The following is a 19,581-nucleotide window of genomic DNA, read 5'->3' on the forward strand; positions in this document are numbered from 1 at the left end:
ACCTGAGTCCTGGCCAAGCCTGGGCTAAAACCTTTATCTTTGTCATACTGTCTCTCCTGCACATTGCACTGATTTCTGATTCACTCTGTATGAATGGCAGGTTTTTTTTTTAACTCACTCAACGTTTCTTGATGTGTAGAGATGCAGCACAAGCAGACAGATAAAAGGGGGGGGGGGGGGGAGGGGGGGGGTTGGGGGTCAGCCATGTCAGACCTGTCAACATCAGAAGCAAACTTGTCCTGACAGCTGTCTGCCCCCCGTCCCTGTGAGGAGTTTCGGAACAACTGGCAACGCACATCGGACAAGTCACATGACCCACAGCCGCACAGAGGAGGCGCAGTTCCCTTTAGGGGGAAACACGCGGGACAAGAACGTGCCGGAATCATCTTTCTCTGGGCATAATTACACACGCCGCAGCGATGGCTAGAAGCAACGCAGAACTCCACTAAACCCCAAAACCCCAAAACGACAGCTGGTCTGTGTGGCTGGCAGCCAGCTCCGTCCGCCCCGCAGTTCTGTTCTCCGCCACCAGGGGGAGCACATCCTGCTACAGCCACCTGTCCATAACTCACCTCTCCAGACGTCAAGGTGTCTCATCTCGATACACAATGCGCTCTCTCTCTCCCCCTCTCCCTCTCTCCCTCAAACACAGTTAACAGTTCAGGCACTGGCTAAAAACACACCTGCAACATCCCAAGATTCACTGAAAACATGTTCCTAAACCAAATTAGATTGAATAAGAAATCTGTGCTGGGTACAGTGAATATAAATTGTTTCGGTACCACTTCATTTGAAGGGTCCGACATAACAGCTACATAACTCCTTCATAAGCACTACATGAGCATTCATAAGTGCTTATGTCAATAACCGTAAATAGGCATATGGTGCGTTACATCAACTCTGAGGCAGCAAGTGACATTACCATGACACACCAAGTGAACTGACCCAGGACCCTTATGTCAGTTAGTGACATAAGTGCTTACGTGCTACATAGCTATGGGCTATGCAGTGCTTATGAATGACTTAGATAGCTCTTATGTAGGACTCATCAAATGAAGTGTTACCACAGCGTCTTTTAAACATGTCAGTGTGTTGCTGGAATTGTACAGGTGTCTAAAGGGCTATAGTTTTCCAAAGGGAGTCTCGGGTCCCGTGAGCACACAGCAGCTTCAGACCGGACGGTATGTTAGTGATGTTCCTCTCCGTGTGTGTCCCACCCACTCTCACCGTCAGGATACCTTCAGCACCGACGCACTCTCCACCAATCACGCGTCAGGACACCTTCAGCACCGCCGCAATCTCCACCAATCACGCGTCAGGACACCTTCAGCACCGCCTCAATCTCCACCAATCACGCGTCAGGACACCGTCAGCACCGACGCAATCTCCACCAATCACGCGTCAGGACACCTGCAGCGCCGCCGCAATCTCCACCAATCACGCGTCACACGGCAGGAGGCCATTACATCACTGCGTCTCTGCAAACACACCTGCCAAGCGCACCGGCGGGAACGGCAGCGTTTCGTTTTTCCGTTCGAAGTTAAGCTTCACACATCGCCTGTGAAGAAAGACCGCTTTAAGGGGGTCAATCTACAGTCACCCCCCACCGCCCCCACCCCCAAGCTGGAGAATAAGAACAATGCATCCATAGTCATACAGCAAGTGGATTTAACCCCAGACCCTCTGCCCGTATGGTATATTACATGACATCATGTATTTTCACAGCAGTCAGCAGTATTCAGAGTGACTCACGCAGTTCATGGTTTTTTTTCCCCCCCATTTACTTACGATGGGTTTCCTCAGCTGGGCACTGCAGTATCAGGCTAAAACATCGTACTGAAAGGAACAATGGCAGTGCCACCACTGGCCTGTGCGTTTGAACCTGCAACCTCCCACACACACTCCCAGCTGCCGGACCGCTGCACTGCAGCCGGAGCTGAGACGAACAGTAACACAGCACTGCGGTGAGACCGGTCGCCGTGGTTTCCAGCATTCCGCAGACCAGCGTTCCGGGGTCAGTGTTCCGTGTTCCGGCCAGACCTGCACTCCATCAGGCTGACAGGACCGGCTTGTTGCACGGTAACGGGATGTGTGCAGGTAATTACACTGGCCTGTGCGCTGACCTTCCGCGGAATAAATGCCTTTTGTCTGGGAACGCCGTTCACACAAAGGTCCCGACATGTTTATGCGGAAAAAATGCCCAACTACGTGTGCTGTGTGTTGCAGTTTCATGGGAAAAAAAGTGTTCAGGTGGTCAATAAATTTTTTTTAAAAAGATTAGTCACACAATCCCTTGCATTGTCTCCTTACAGTCACTACAATACAATACAGCAAATACAATACAGATCTCTGTGGACTTAAAGCTGAAATAAAGGTAAAATATGGATGTTTTAAAAGGTATCATCTGAGCGTAAACCCCACCCCCACCTGTGACCGGATGCCAGATGGATGCAAGGCCATGACAGACAGGCAACCCAGCTGTCACTCACAGGGTTTAGCCAATCATGGGCCAGGATGAGCCCCCGCCCACTTACGCCCCACCCCCCTAACCTAGAAACAAACAATACACTCCGAGTAGCAGCCAACTCTGAGCGGCGCAGAGCCAGAATCGGCACACTGCACACTGTCTATATGCATCCAAATGAGATCCTTTGATCCTCTATGCCCGACTGGGGACCCAGTTCTGGGCCTGTATCGTCCCCCAAAATCCCAAATCCCCAAATCCCCCAAAATCCCCAAAATCCCACCCCATTCATATCTTAAGCTCATCCATCAGGGGCGAAGAGTCACACCTGATGCCAGATCAGCCCCCGTACCCCTAGTGTCTCAAGAGTAGGACCACTGGCCAATCAGATTTCTCAAGAGTAGGAGCGCTGGCCAATCAGATTTCTCAACAGTAGGAAGGGGGACTGATCCTGGATCAGCAGCCCTGTTCTCAGTGTGTGCAGTACAGGTGAATGTTCACTGTCTCTGAGTGTATACAAGTGAATCTTCACTGTGTGAGTGTGTACAGGTGAATCTTCACTGTGTGTGTGTGTGAGTGTGTACAGGTGAATCTTCACTGTGTGTGAGTACAGGTGAAACTTCACTGTGTGTGTGTACAGGTGAATCTTCACTGTGTGTGTGTACAGGTGAATCTTCACTGTGTGTGTGTGTGTATGTGTACAGGTGAGTCTTCACTGTGTGAGTGTGTACAGGTGAATCTTCACTGTGTGTGTGTGTGTGTGTGTGTGTCCAGGTGAATCTTCACTGTGTGTGTGTGTGTGTGTGTGTGTGTGTCCAGGTGAATCTTCACCGTGTGTGTGTGTGTGTGTGTGTGTGTACAGGTGAATCTTCACTGTGTGTGTGTGTGGTATGTGTTATAGCAAACGAAGCCACCCCTTAAAACACTACTCTCAATCTTCGTCTACAACACTTTACTTTATATTATATATATTATATATTGTATTACATTAATTACATTACATTACATTAATGGTATTTGGCAGACACTCTTATCCAGATGTACAACAAAGCGCAAAGTGCATATCCATAACCAGGGACAAGTACACTGAAAGACCCAAGAGGGAAGTACAATTTCAACTGCGTAGGTTCATGTACTAACTACTAATATTGGTTGTGCTTGTAGCACATACCCCTATATATGCCATATGTGGTAATGTAAATTGCTCAGGAGTGTCTGTAAATGTAATTAGCAATGGATACTGTATTTTGGGCCAGTGATTATAAACACAGACTAATAGCTCTCCAACTATGGTCAGAGAAGGGATCATAATTATGGAATTTTTAAAACTCAATTAGGGCTACTCAGCTGTTGATTAACATCTACTGCGATGGCATGGCCATTTAGTCTGTGTGGAGAAGGCCTAAAACTCCGTAATGAATGCGCGTAATTATGCAGTGACCTTACGCACGCTTTACAAGATCTCTGCCAGCCTCGAAGTTTGAGAACAGCGCCTAATGACGTTAACGCAGCGGTTCGGTTCTGCAAGCGAGGCAAAAAAAAATTGAAACGGTTCTCCCTGCCGCGTTTCTTCCTATCCTCCTCCGTACATCTGGAAAACTCATCAAATGACTGACACCTTATTTTGTTCTCATTTAGTCTTTGAAGTGTGCGCCGTTGAAAGAGAGGGGCCCAGTCGGGTTTCTCCAAGAATGGACTGAGGGAGTATTGACGGATTAAAGCTCCTCGCTCTTCATAGCGACCTTGCTCCGGCCGCCCGTTCAAGGGTGCGTCATGCGTCACGGGTGTCTGTCGAGCACGACAAGGCGATATTGAGGCGCGCTGATGGGAAGCGATGATTGATGATAAATATGTACTGGCGCTGGATTTAAATGCCAACGCGTGTGCGGGTGATTTAATATGTTTATGGACAACCCGAATCCCGAAGCGCGCGTCAGTCACTCACGAGGAGAAAGGTTCACGCGCGCCACTGCGCCCGCCAGGAGTCTGGAACCGAAGAGATGACAGATTCCTGTAATTACGGCAAACTAGTTTCAAAGACACAGCAGTGCGCTTCGCATCCAAACCGATAATCCACTGTCTCTCCGTCATTATGGAGAAACACCAACAATCAGTGCCCAGAAAAAAAGCACCATAATTTCGACCCGTTCCATTGATCACGGATAAGTGTTTATTTGCCGCAATTTCCACGATATGCAAACTTCCACGCCCCATTTATAAGTGCTTTCGACATTCAAGCGCGGCTCGGCTACACATGGCCTATTGCACCATTTAAAGTCATATATGACCACTGCAATCATCACTGAATGGGAGAATGGACTGCAATAAAAAGGATTAAGGAAGCCAAGCCAAAAGGCCAGCACTGTATAATTGTAGAATATGAAAGTAAAATAGCCTGGCCTAATTACTGTTCCACTCGAGTAGTTGTCATTTTAGAATGTGGAGTTGGCCTCAAAAAAGCCTACGGCTTGGGATGTGTTGTCTATTTATTTTTTCTTATCTTTCTTTTTTATTTATTTAATTGGTTTTTTACAGAAACCATGCAGTTCAGCCTCTGATTTTCAGTAAATAGCCCCCTCGTATGTTGTTTCCTTTACTGAATTTGTCCGAAAACGGACACAAGATTATCCCTTTCGAAACGGCAGTTCATTTGTCCGTCTGTTTATCAGAAGTTCTCCACGATTTCCTGCAAAGTGCGAGAGTCGCATTTCACGCTATGACGCCAATCCTAATGCAAAGCTCCACTTTCTCAAAGCGGCTCCATTGTGCGCCCCAGAATCAAAGCGCCGAGGATTACGCTGAAATGATTCACTTGAATGCTGCGTTTGGAGTACTTACACGGATCCGTGATCACAGGGAGCTCGGCGCCCGCGTTTTGCCGAAGCTCAATAGACTGTTCGCGACTTCATTTGGGCAGAAGCGAGACAAATCTCCCTGTGATGCACTTGGCATTTAAGCCTGCAGGATGGCGCCGCGGAGGTCAATACAAACACCGGATCCAGAGGAACATTCTGCGGCAGTCAGCCGCGCCGTTCCCAGCAGCAATTACGACGACAGCATGAGAATCGTGGCAATATCACCGTAAGCTAATGAGAACCATAGCGGCCGGTTTTGGGCTAGTCGAGACAGACATATTGGGTCAACTGCAGTGTGCTTAGCTGGACTTTAAACCGCAGGTTTAAACCTCGAGACCACAGATCGGCATGCCAACTGGAGCAGATATCAAAAGCTGTGGAGCAAGGTTGAGCTATTCCAGTTGAAATGCAGATTAATTTCAACTAACTGCTCAGCACACCGCAATTGGTCCATTCTTCTTAAATGCTCACCTCATGTAGTTTGCATGGAAATTGTAGCATTTAGGGGACTAAATAGCAACACGTTTGTGCCACAACACAAAATACAAGTATCTCCTTCATCATGAACAGTAAGCTGCCAGTCATGCTACACTAAATTACTAAAAACCCCAAAATGCCTCATGATGTCTTTTTATTTGGAATTCTTGTTTGCACTGGTGCATGGAACATAAACTATTTTGTGTTTTGTTTTTGCCTCAAGGAATGAAACGCAATGAATCACATGGCTTTGTCCTTTGTCTTCAAGGCAACATATAGAATATAATAGGCTTTGTACAACATATTCTTCATCCCAACGTATATAATAGTACCTAGGCCTACTGTATATATCAGGCACGTACACGCCGGCAAACGCATATAAAATTGGACCCTTCAAGTGTTTTTCTGACGCACAGTGCTTAGGAATGATTGGTAGCCATTATGGCGATTTAATTGCTACGTGCGATAGTGTTTTTCTTTTGCCAGCATATTAAAGATATGATAGACTGTAATGATATTATTTAAATAATTATACGGTACATTTTTCAGTTTTTCCACAGTAAATGACCCTGGGTAGCGATTAACGGGCGACAGAAGGGATGGACTGTAATGTGCCAACGCTGCCCCCTGGTGTTGAACAAACGGAAACGCGGCACCATAACGCAAAAACATTTCGACTTCCATCGGCAAATAAAAAAATTGGAAAAAATTTGAACTCTATTTTTGCCAACACTGCTTATTCAATATAACTAGGAATGTTATGCACTTCAGGTTGCAGTTCCCTTGAAGTAAAAAAATAAATAAATAAATAAAATCCTGAGAATTCAACACAAATAAATATATACAAGGGATCCAAGGGATCTCGGCTTTCATTGAAAATGGCCAGTTTAGCAACACATTTAGCTGAGGGCATTGTGAATTTCACTTCTGTGCTCTCTTAGGACTCAGCTCTGCCCATGATCATTAATGATTACAGTACGGTTATTGTTACGGGGGAAGCCTGTAGCCTAGTGGTTAAGGTAAATGACTGGGACCCGCAAGGTCAGTGGTTCGATCCCCTGTAGCCACAATCTGCACAGCTGTTGGGCCCTTGAGCAAGGCCCTTAACCCTGCATTGCTCCAGGGGAGGATTGTCTCCTGCTTAGTCTAATCAACTGTACATTGCTCTGGATAAGAGCGTCTGCCAAATGCCATTAATGTAATGTCATGTAATGTTATCACAGTCAGACCTCCTGGTCTTTCAAACTAATTAATTCTGACCCATTTGTTCAAATGACAAAACAAAACCAGACATGCTTACAAAACACTTAACACTAATTTTGTCATTACCAAAAGGGATAGTAATTGTAGATCTAGCCAATGTCCACATTTTATATTTATCACTATGACAATAATTGCGTGGAACAAGCTGTGCACTTTGCACAGAAAATGCTATGTAATGACTCAGGCAGTCCAGCAGGGGGCACCGTTCAGCTCAGCTTCTCATGCCTGGAAACAGAATTTTACAAGCACATTTTTAGCCTCCTGTGTTTCCTGAATTCTGACTGCAAACCCTCCAACTTTCCACCTAAAACTGGCAGGAATTCCAGAACCCCAGCAATCCCTAAAATTCTACTCTCAGTAAAGTACACAACTCTATCAACCTGATAGGGTGGGTTACCCCAAAATAACAACCTAGGGGTGCCCCTAGAGATGGGGGTACACCAGATACACAGTTAGGGGAAGAGGGGGGTGAATTACCCCGGAAATGCCTGAACACATAAAATATGCAGAAATTATATATTCACACTGAGTTTTAATTAGTCAGATGAATTCATGACCAACATGACAAACCGTTCTTAAAGGGAGAGACTACATTTTTAAATAAATACAATGTCAGACAGGGGAATTTCATGTTGCTCTAACAGCTGAATGTGTGGGACACCCAGTCTCCCAACCATGTGGAAAATAAAAAGAGTTCAAAGCAAATGCAAAACAAAAGTCTGTGAGCCAAACCTGCCCCGTGTTTGTATACATCAGGAAAAAATTAAGGAACAAAAAAGTTTTCAGCAGGATTATTCACTCAAAGAGACCAGCTGCAAAACAGAATCAGCAAACAGCAAGCACTTAACGATGCTTAGCACTAAGAGGGCCCCAATGCTGTCCATTTCCACAGGGGTCGAAGAGTCAAGGGCCCCAACATTAATACGAGGGAGGGGACAGTGGGTGGGGTTGGGGAGGGGTAAGAGCAAGCGATTAGCATGATGAAACAGGCCTCGGACAGGTCATTCTGAGTCAGACCAGACAGTTAAGACAGGACCAGAAAGGTGTGGATGTGTGAAACAGGCTTAAAATAAAAAACGTTTATTAACCGGATGAGTGTCTGGAGGTTGGGGCATGGCACTGTTTGTACAGAAATCCACCGATCCCCCCCAGCCCAGCAGGTCACATGATGAGGCTCCTGGGCCAATCGGAAGCAGTGGAGCGAGTAGCAACATCACATTCAGAAATGGATTGCTGCAGTTGGTCAGAATTGCTCCTCTCCGCTACTCGATCTGGCAAAAACATTCTAACTGCAGTCCTTCCCCCAAGATACCCCACACCAAACAAACACAGACAAGCTCCCAACAGGTGCCTTTTGTGAAAGTTACATAAATTCCTCAAATAAGATGTACTCACGATTACAGAGTAAAATTACTGTAATAACATGAGTAAAAGTTATGCATCAGAAAGAAATTCTAAATAACTTTGGCTCTGACACACCCCTCATGGGTATTATACAGAACCCAGCAGTTATGAGTGCGTTTTTCCAGGTTTTCTGGGGTACAAGCAGCTGTAGCTTTGTGACCAGGCCCAATCCAATCTCAATCCGGGCAGCAGAACTGTACACCCACCGCGTTCTGCTGCACCAAAAATTCCCAAATCGCTAGATTTCCCACACTAACAGGATGACCTGGAACCCCCTGCCCACCCCCACAGAAACCCCCGCTGTTCCACTGCGAGGTGTTTCCAGGACGTCCAGTAAGCTGGTCCAGGACCACACAGCATCCTGCAAGCTTCTCATTAGGCTGGGCCCTGCCTGTCATTAGAGCAGGGAGGCCCTCTCTCTGCAGGGAAAACCTCTCTGTGGTCACACTCCTGCTTTATGAAAACACGGAGTCTCCAGGCCCTGTGCATCATGGGAAATCTGGCATGGGCTGGTGCGATGACCAAGAATGACCTTCTGGTTCACTGAAGGATGTAGACATTTTACAGGTTAATCAGTACCCCATAACCACCAACTCTGCTAGTTCAGTTACCAAAAATTGCACACATTTACTATTATTAAGCAGTCAGCCAGATGGTCCTTGTTCGTCATAAAAAGTCTTTAAGCAATAAACACAACCGTATAAAGGATTATGTTGATACGTATATCCATACACACATACACACAGACACAGTGAGACACACACACATGCAGACAGATACACAAACACATCCATACAGACAGAGATACACACGCATGCACGCACACACAGATGCACATTCACACAGACGCAGGCAAAGACACACACCCACACACGCACAGACACATACAGACACACACAGCTTCCTACCCTGCTGTTATACAGGAAGTGGGATGTGGATGGCTCCGAGCTCTGGCTCAGCCAGGAAGAAGCTTTCACTCTGGACCAATCAAAGTGTCCCTCTGCATCACACGCTTCACGGTAATACCACTTTCTCAACACCAGAGGTCAGCGCCAAAACTGCGCTCCAACTTTTAATATACAGGTGCAGAGGGACTAAAAACTGAAGAGCTGAAAGATGATTTATGATCTCTGGGTTTAGCGCTGCTGTGCTGCTGCATGTCTGATTTCCTGAGTTCCTGTACCCCGACATAGAGTTCCTGTGCAGACGCAGACACAGACACACACACACACACACACACACACACACACAGTTCCTTTATCCCCACAGAGAGTTCTTGCACACACACACACACACACACACCACACACCACACACCACACACCACACACCACACAGAGTTCCTTTATCCCCAGAGAGTTCCTGTACACCTAAATCAGAGAGTGCCTGTACACCTATAGAGTTCCAGTACACCCAAAGAGTTCCAGTTCACTCACAGAGTGTAAAACAACAATGAGCATTTAACTGAAGATCAAAATAGCTTCTGCAGTGACTCATATATCATAAGAAATAATATTACAAATTACATCTGTTAATAATTTTGTACAGTTCTCCACCAGTTCTAACCAGAGTTATTATTATTGATTCCCATCATCAGAGTAAAACTGTAGGTAGGTTTTTAATTGGAAATATGCAATCTAAAGCAATTTCACAAAGCAGGAAAAGATTTACCACACCAGTGTACTCTGTGAAACACAAGAGGCAATGCGACCACACAATCAAAATCACTGAATGCCAATCATGCTTACAGCCGACATCATCTCAGCCAACCCTGGGTATGAACAAATCCCTGACATCACAGGGCTCGAGAGTGACATCACAGGGCTCTACAGCGACATCACAGGGCTCTAAAGTGACATCACAGGGCTCCACAGCGACATCACAGGGCTCTAAAGTGACATCACAGGGCTCCACAGCGACATCACAGGGCTCTAAAGTGACATCACAGGGCTCCACAGCGACATCACAGGGCTCTAAAGTGACATCACAGGGCTCTACAGCGTTCCCATTTTAGCTCCTGAAAAGTGATGTGCGCTTCCTAGAAAAATGAACTTTGAACTCTCAGCACAGATCTATGAAGCATCACCCAGCTTTTCAGCTCAAGTTCAACCCCAAACACTTCCAGGACTTCCAACCGCATGATGAGGAGGACTGAAGCCCGAGTCCAGGGAGGAAGAGGAGGAAGAGGCGGAGCCCTTACCTTGGGCCACTTGGCGTTGAGGAGGCGGGCCCGGACGGCGTCGTCCAGGGCGGACTGGTGCTGGCCCAGTTTGAGCAGTGCGGCGGACCGGTTGCTGTAGAGGATGCAGTTCTGCGGGTCGGACCGTAGCGCCTCGCTGTACAGCCCCACCGCCGCCGCGAAGTCCCCCCGCTCACACGCCGCGTTGCTCCGCCTCACCTGCTCCAGGAACTCCGCCTTACTCAGGCCCCGCCCGCCCGCCACGCCCGCGGCCACGCCCGCCGACAGCTGGGCAGCACAGAGAGAGAGAGGCGGGGATGAGCGAGTGAGGTTACTGTCCGAAAACACACACTGACTGCTCCTCTCCACACCAGAAGAGTATTTACTGCAGAAAACCCTCAACTAGAGAGAGAGAGAAGGAGAGAGAGAGAGGAGGGAGGTGAGTAAGTAGAGATGGAGTGAGAAACTGAAGAAGTGAGAGAGAGATGGACAGCATAAACCGAGTGTGAGGGGAAGGCTGCAGTGATAGAGATGGACTGAGAGGGAGAGATAAAAGCAGAGTGAAAAGTAGGAGGTGGAAAGAGGGAGAGAGAGGGGGGGGAGAGAGAAGGAGTCTGTTCTGCGCCTCCGGGCCCAGTGGTTCTGGTTTGGGTTCCGTGAGCAGAACCGTGTTTGATGTGGTCGGACCCACAGCAGCAGCACGGAGGATTCAGACCCACCACACAAGAAAATAAAGAAATAAATTAAAAATGAAGATTAAAAGGCAACAGAGGCCCCAGGCAAGTGGGGCTCCAAGGACACGCAACACAACACGCCAATGCAACACGCAGTTCATCACGCAACATAACACGCACCACTCCTGTACGGTGACTCCTGGCTTTCATGGACAACAAACAGCAACTGAAACAGCATCACAAACCCAAACCTGTATCTGTTAAACAACACCTGCCCACAGATCATGTGACAGGGCGCTGCGGAGAGGTTTAACCCCTGCAGTGCTGGGACAGGGGATCGTATGGGGCAGAGGGATTGGCTCCAGGGTGGAGAGGAGATGTGGGGTGTTTGGGACAGAGGGACTGGCTCCAGGCTCCTGGGTGGAGAGGAGATGTGGGGTGTTTGGGAGAGAGGGACTGGCTCCAGAATTAAGAGGAGATGTGGAGTGTTTGGGAGAGAGGGACTGCCTCCAGGGTTAAGCGGAGATGTGGAGTGTTTGGGACAGAGGGACTGCCTCCAGGGTTAAGCGGAGATGTGGAGTGTTTGGGAGAGAGGGACTGCCTCCAGGGTTAAGCGGAGATGTGGAGTGTTTGGGAGAGAGGGACTGGCTCCAGGCTCCAGGGTGGAGAGGAGATGTGGGGTGTTTGGGACAGAGGGACTGGCTCCAGGGTTAAGCGGAGATGTGGAGTGTTTGGGACAGAGGGACTGCCTCCAGGGTTAAGCGGAGATGTGGAGTGTTTGGGAGAGAGGGACTGGCTCCAGGGTTAAGAGGAGATGTGGAGCGTTTGGGACAGAGGGACTGGCTCCAGGGTTAAGCGGAGATGTGGAGTGTTTGGGACAGACCACTTTAGCAGCCTTGTCCTCTGGCAGACATCATGGGGCCACTTCAGAACTGGACCACCAAAAGAGAGAGGAGAGAGAAAAGGGGAGAGCAGGAGGGAGAGAAACAGTGAGAGACAGAGGGGGAGAGAGAAAAGCAGAGAGAGAGTGGAGGCAGCTCTTCTCCTCTCAATCCCTCAATCTCACTACACCCACCCTGAGACAGAGCAGTGGCACAATCATTACTTCCAGTGAGAGAGAGAGAGGGAGAGTGTGATTGAGAGAGAAGGAGGAGGAGAGGGAATGAAAGTTGATGAAGGAGAAAGTAGATTGGAACAAGACAGTAGTCATGTTTCCATCCAAATGTTACATTAATGTTTTGGAAATTATTGAAAATTTGATCAAGTAAAAAATGCAAATCAGGTGCATTTCCATAAAATCATTTTCAGTGAATGAACAATTTTTGTGCACAGGATGGGACAAGATGACATCGTCAAAAATATCCCAAATGGAGCGAGGCTAACATTAGCTCTTAGCTTCTGAACCAACAAGACATCGGTAAAATACGTTATTGTTCTGTATTCAAACCATTTTAAGGTTGATTGATCTTGCCTGGTGCAATTCAGCCAACCAAGAGGACCAGAAGGCAGGGCTTACACTTTTTGAGAGTGTTTCATAGGTTCCAATAACACCAGACAAGCTCAGTAAAGCATAGAAAAGTGTTATGCCTGTGTGTGTGTGTGAGTGTGCGTGTGCGTGTACAGTGTGTTACTCTGTGGGGACCTGAGACTCTGCCCTGCAGGCAGTGATAAGAGAACAGGCTGTTTACCCTGAACCCCGCAGGAGAGGAAGGAACCAGGAGGAGGAGGAGGGTAGACACAGAGATAATGATGGCTAGACACACACACACACACACATACACACACACACGCACACACACACACACACACAATACACACACACACACACACACACACACACACTACACTCTGCACACCTACACATACTATTCACACACAATACACTCTGCACACACACTCACACACATTCACACTCACACTCACAATACACTCTGCACACGTACACACACACACACACTCACACACAATACACTCTGCACACGTACACATACACACACACACACACACACATACACATACTATACACACACACAAACTATACACGCACAAACACACTATGCACACTGAGAGAGAGTGTGTGTGTGTGTGTGTGTGTGTGAGAGAGTGAGTGAGTGACAGCCCTGCTAGCTGTCGCAGCACTATATCAGGACTACCATTCCAACAAAGATTCTCAATCATTCCACGATAGCAACTCCAGCTTTTAAAAGTGAGTTCCTGGAACCAAACATTCCATCACAGGAAGTCTGATTAATACTGACACCACATCTAATGGGCCAAAATAACTAAGGAACTAAGAGCACGTAGTCTCTGATTAACAGTCAGGAAAACAGCAGCACGACAAAAAATCCCTGAACTCAACCCCTGAAAATTCCAGCAATAATGAGTATATCCCGCCATACACAGAAGTGTTGCAATATCTTTTCTGGTCTTATTTATTTTATTTCAGTAAACTGCCATATATTCCACTTGTATTAGATGGACAGTATAATTTTACTGACTTATGTCTTATCTTACTGGGACACTACTTATGACCGCAATCAGATAACCCAAAGAGAGGCCAGCACATGCTAAGTGTGGTGTCAGCCCCGCCCACTGTCAGGGTGTGTGTAACCATGGTTTCCATTAGGCCACAGTGAATCCTTCCTTCCAAACTGGTGCTCACTGTTGTCAGTCACAACCACAGTGTGACCCACACTTCAAACAGCCGGCAGGCCACACAAACACAGCAACACCTACACACACACACACACACACACACACATAAAGTTACACACACAGATAATTGTGCACACACATACAGCACTAGAAACACAAACCACTGCTTACTTGGGCTGATCTCCTATTGGACCCTGCTCACTGGCTCCCTCCAACACAAAAATCAACAAACAATCAGGCCTGTGATCTAGACCTTTACTGAAACGGAGGAATCAACACCTGAGGTGGGAAGCCAGATCCCCCTGTAGTCTTCCAGACCTTTCTATCCCAGTAGAGATACCCTGGGCCAGAAAGAGAGAGAAGGTTGGGGGGAGCAAGAGACAGAGAGATGGGGAGATGGGGAGAGAGAGAGAGACAGAGCCAGGGCTTTGGGTGGTCTCTGCCTGAAGCCAAGGTGCTGTCTCTGTCTCTCTCCGTCTCGCTCAAACCAAGGTGACAGACTTTGGCAAAGGTGCTCTCTCTCTCTCTCTCTCTCTCTCTCTCTCTCTCTCTCTCCCTCTCTCTCTCTCTCTCTCTCTCTCTCTCTCTCCCTCTCGCTCTGGGGCGCTGGCAGACACCACAGCTGCCCAAGTGAAGCATATAGATTTTCCTTCTCAATGGAGTTACTGCCAATTAGCAGATGCAACTGTCCAAAAGGATTTCAAATGAGAGCTCAATGCATTTTGCACCAAAACATTTGTCCTCCTTTGCCCAGCAGAAATAATGATTTATTACTGATACACTCACTTCGACACGTCTCAGAAACACATTGACACATTGTTCTTCTGGCAGCAGGAGAACAAGACTCAGTATGGCCGTGTGCCCACAGTTTCACAGACTAGCGATGTTGCGGCTTTAACGTTTTTGCCCATTTAGCACTCTGCCGCTTTCAAGTACTAACAAGCAAAAAGGAAAAAAAGGACCAAGCGAACAATGTATGTTAATAAGCTTTGCCTTTAAAATCCTCTCAAATATGTGCCCGTTTAACTGGAACTAACCGCAGCCGTTTGAGCGAATGCGTGCGCGCTGCTTGTTTTCGGGGCAGGCCGCACGTTTACCGATCACGCCAGGCACATTTCTGTGGCCAGCCGTCGCGGGCTTCTTCTCAGAGACACACGCATCGCGGAAAAACAGAACCAGCCGCGTCCCGCTGCAGATTACATCCAGGAGGGGTCGGAGGAGGGCATTACAGGGTGATTACAGGGCAGCTGACCTGGCAGAGGTCACACCGATCCACCCAAGACGGCCACAGCAATGTCCAGCGAAACGCCTACATTCCAGCTTAAAGGAACACGTCAAAAACCGACAACTCTTAAAACGAAGCCCAAAACAGCTGCAACGCACGCAACGACAAACATCCAAATTCCCCCAGAAGTTACAGGACCCCACAAGGCCTGTGTTCCTGTATGACCCCAAATTATGTCAGTTTTGCAGACACAGCTCCAAATATCCAAAGTAACTTACAGTTGACTAGACTAAGAAAGGGACAACCCCCCCCCCCCACACACATACACACACCCACACCCCCACCCCCAACCAAAGTTACAGACAACTATTAGTTTTCATGACTTTATATTACGTAATGACAGTATGTTTTCTTGACTAAACTGCTTGCGGAGTGAGACAGTAGATCTGAGTGAGCTGCACAGGCTTCTGGAGGGATTCACACACCGACGAGTCCCTTAAAATGTCCCCATAAGAACATGTCCCCATAACTCATTCATTTAGGAATGTTGGGCTGTCTGCTGACGGGCGCTGCAGAAGCTAAGCGCATAGCACGGTCGGGGATTTAAACACACACCAGGACAGGGGGATTTAAACACACACCAGGACGGGTGGTGAGGAGAGAGGAGCCCACAACATTTCAGCTGAAAAGCTGCAGCACAGGAAGAGATGGGATATCTGCCTTCTCATTCAAACTCTAATTACATTTAAACTCAACAAACATATTTTAAAATATCTCGCAATTACTGGCCTCGGTCTTTCCACAGAAAAGCGTTCACTCCAACTCCCTAACAGACCATGAAGCACAATATTCATAATGAGAAGTACTTGTTTATTTTGCGCAGAGTTTACAAACAGATCAGAGTGAAATGTGATTTAGCAACATTGAAACCCATGTTAAACAAAACGTACAGTCCTTTTTTTTTGTTTTGTTTTTTTGCTTTAGCGTACATGTGTAACGGCACAACCGCGTTTTCAAAATAACGCAAAATGTGTTTGGCCCGCTGCCTGAGGTTTTAGCTACAAAAACGTCCCGCCCCTTTCCTCTGAAATAGCTAAGTTAGGCTATTTTTAATGTGTTGCAGTGAACAAACAACTGCAATTGCACGGCTTGGTTGCGACAACAAAAATATAGTAACAAAAGTCAGGACGGGCGGCCTTTTAAAATGTTCTTGGAGTTTGACTCGGGATTGATGAGAAAGCGGAGCCAGCTGGCTACTTCCGTACAGAAACAACAATAGTAGACAGACTAATGAAATGTGCCGACTGCGAAGTGCTCCCTCAGCAGCCTCTAATCTAACTGGCAACGGCGTTGCCACTTGGATACAACCCCCATTTAGCAATACTAACGGTTCAAAACAAAGAGATCGCATAAATTTCACCACTGACAGTAATATACTTTACAAATATGCGGGACTGGGAAATCGATTTGAATTTTTTGTGACGTTTCTGCGAGAGGTTCCAGCGTATGACGAATGCACAGACAGTTGAAAACAATTAAGAAATGGCTTCTATAGTTTCTCCTGAACGTCTCGTAAAAAGTCACATAAACCGAGGCGCAGTCAGGTTTACCTTTTCTCTTCTTGATCCTTGCTTTTCCATTCTGTTCCCCTGTGTTTGATGTCCAGTCCCACAAACGGACAACTTTCATCCCATGATACTTTCCACACCGATACAAAAAGACGAGATCAGCGTCCTTCCCAAAAACCTCTCAGCTCGTAGGCTCTCCCGTTGCAGCGAAAAGTTGGCAAACAAACGTCGGAGTTTTAGTTCAGGGAATACCACTGAAGTTCTAGGCAAACTTTTCCCAGGAAAAGAACGCCATGTTGTCTGATCTAGACTGTTTTTCCCGTCTCGCGTTTCCCCCTTGTTGCTAAAGCGGGGGTTTGTCTCCGGTGGAAACGGCTCTGAATGGTCAACCACCACAGCAGCCTACCTCTACATTGCACACGGGATGGGAATTGTTCTCTTCGCGTGATTTGAAGGAAATGTGGCACACGGTCCCCAGAAAACTTTGGTGGAGAATTGAACAGAAAAGTATAAGAATTTATTAACAAAATATGTTATCAACGTTTTGAAGGTTCATAAGTCATTTCAGTTACTAGAAAAAAAAGGTAAATATACAACAGGCATACTCCTCACGTAAGCAGGTGTTGTGATTACCTCCCAACGATTACTAAAAATAGTTTCAGAAATGAATTGTTGCAAAATGTAATCATATCCTACATTTAATCAATTCGGTTTGATGTGCTTCTTTATTTTATTTCCACGTATTTAATATACTGTGCAATAAGTAGCCTATGATTTGCGTCACTGCCACCAAGCTTAGTATCTTTGAAAAATACAGTTTCTCAAAACCACTCCAGTCCTAAAACTATTTATAGAACAAAACTTTTACCTGGATGTAAACTTTTTCAGAATTAACAAAAATTCCACATATTTAAAGCTGCAATTATTTCGTAATAATTTATTTATAATGTAGCCCCCCTGAAAAACAACAACGTCAGAGCACTGAACGTAATTTATGATTTCCAAAGCAGGTGTGACACAGCTCAGGGTCCAGGAGAATGGAGTATGGATGAAAAGAGGATATTATTAATTTATTATTCAAATTCTGAAGTCTGAAGAGTAGTAGGCCCACTGTGTGCAGTTCTGGGCACTGCATTACAGGAGAGAAGAAAGCTCTTGAGCAATTGAGACTCGTCTTCTCTGTTTTATTTATTCTCCTCTCCTGTTTCTGTTCCTCTTCTGTGGCTGTGTTCAGGTGTTTCTGTTCCTCTTCTGTGGCTGTGTTCAGGTGTTTCTGTTCCTCTTCTGTGGCTGTGTTCAGGTGTTTCTGTTCCTCTTCTGTGGCTGTGTTCAGGTGTTTCTGTTCCTCCTTACAGGTCCGGGAGCCTGCAGGACCTTGGACAGCAGCAACCTGGCCAACAGGTAAACTCACCTGAGGCTGATCAGCAATCACACACACACACACACACACACACACACACACACACACACACACACACACACACACACACACACACCTGTTTATTACTAATCACACACAAAAACACTCACCTTTTAGAAAGACATAGGCTGCATTCAGTTCTTTAATAGGTTTCACCTTGCCACCTTTCCTTTAAAATTAACATTACATTACAGGCATTTGGCAGACACTCTTATCCAGAGCGACGTACAGTTGTTGACTAAGTAGGAGATAATCCTTCCCTGGAGCAATGCAGGGTTAAGGGCCTTGCTCAAGGGCCCAATGGCTGTGCGGATCTTATTGTGGCTACACCAGGATTAGAACCACCAACCTTGCGTGTCCCAGTCACTTACCTTAACCACTACGCTACAGGCCGCCCTACTGACCTCAGGGACCCATGACAGAGGAGGCAAGGGTGAGGGATGAGGCACCCCCATCTGCGCAGGATCGTCTGTGACACTGAAACCTACAGCACATAAACGCTCCAACTCTGTTCTGCCTCACCCTGACTTCAGTTATCAATGCCGGTATATCAAAAATATTTCATATATTAGTCATTAGACTTCTTTAATATTCTAACAGGCTGTTGTCTTACAGCTGATATCGCATGCTTCAGAGGCTTCATCTTGCAACAAGACTCATTTTTTCGATGATGGTACTGACAAAATGTTCCGCAATAACATGCAGGGGGCAGCAAAGTTACGGATAGGCAAGTTAAAAACAAGAATGTCGCTATTACTTGGATGGCCACAAGGTGGCAGCCTTCCACAAAGTATTAAACACATTCATGATGAACCTTACAAAATTGTTAAATGCTCAATTGGTTCAAATTAATCCAGCCTTCCTAGCATCCAAATAATAAAACATGGAATTTGTTTCTAAAACACGCACATGCACAATCACAGACGTTCAAGTTCAAGTTCAAGTTACTTTATTTGTACCCGTAGGTAACACAATACTTAAAAACACATAAAATACTACAAGCGTATAAAGTGCAGGGTGCAAAAAGTGCTCAGGGGTTCCAATCCTCCAGTGGATCGGTAAATACAACGCAGAATAGACGCATCAGACAGACGTAAACACACACACACACACACACACACACACACACATACACAGACACATACACACAGACACACACATACACAAAAGGCTTCAATTGCCGGAGAGCCTGCCTTCATTTTGTATTCTCTGCTTTATTCGAGCAGTGGGAAAGCAGAGAGTAACTGATAAAGATGGGTCACCACAGCGCTGATGTGCCAAAGCAGCAGGATTCAAACCCGCATCATAAAATGATGTTTTGAGTGGTCTGCATAATGCATAACACAACAAATTGAGAAATCATAAATTATTTTGTTATCACCAGGATTTGTACATCAG

At 46.5% G+C, this 19,581-nt stretch overlaps 1 protein-coding gene across 1 annotated transcript in view; it reads right to left on the reverse strand.

Annotated features, from left to right (window-relative positions):
* Positions 1–17,163, reverse strand: part of LOC133139963 (tetratricopeptide repeat protein 28-like) — a 259,700-nt gene extending 242,537 nt beyond the window's left edge. Inside the window, 1 exon segment of the mRNA XM_061259454.1 lies at positions 16,806–17,163. Within this exon segment, the coding sequence (XP_061115438.1) occupies positions 16,806–16,835 (30 nt within the window). The 5' untranslated portion in view covers positions 16,836–17,163.
* Positions 17,164–19,581: the final 2,418 nt, after the last annotated feature.

Source organism: Conger conger, chromosome 11, assembly GCF_963514075.1.
Source record: "Conger conger chromosome 11, fConCon1.1, whole genome shotgun sequence".
Lineage (NCBI taxonomy): Eukaryota > Metazoa > Chordata > Actinopteri > Anguilliformes > Congridae > Conger > Conger conger.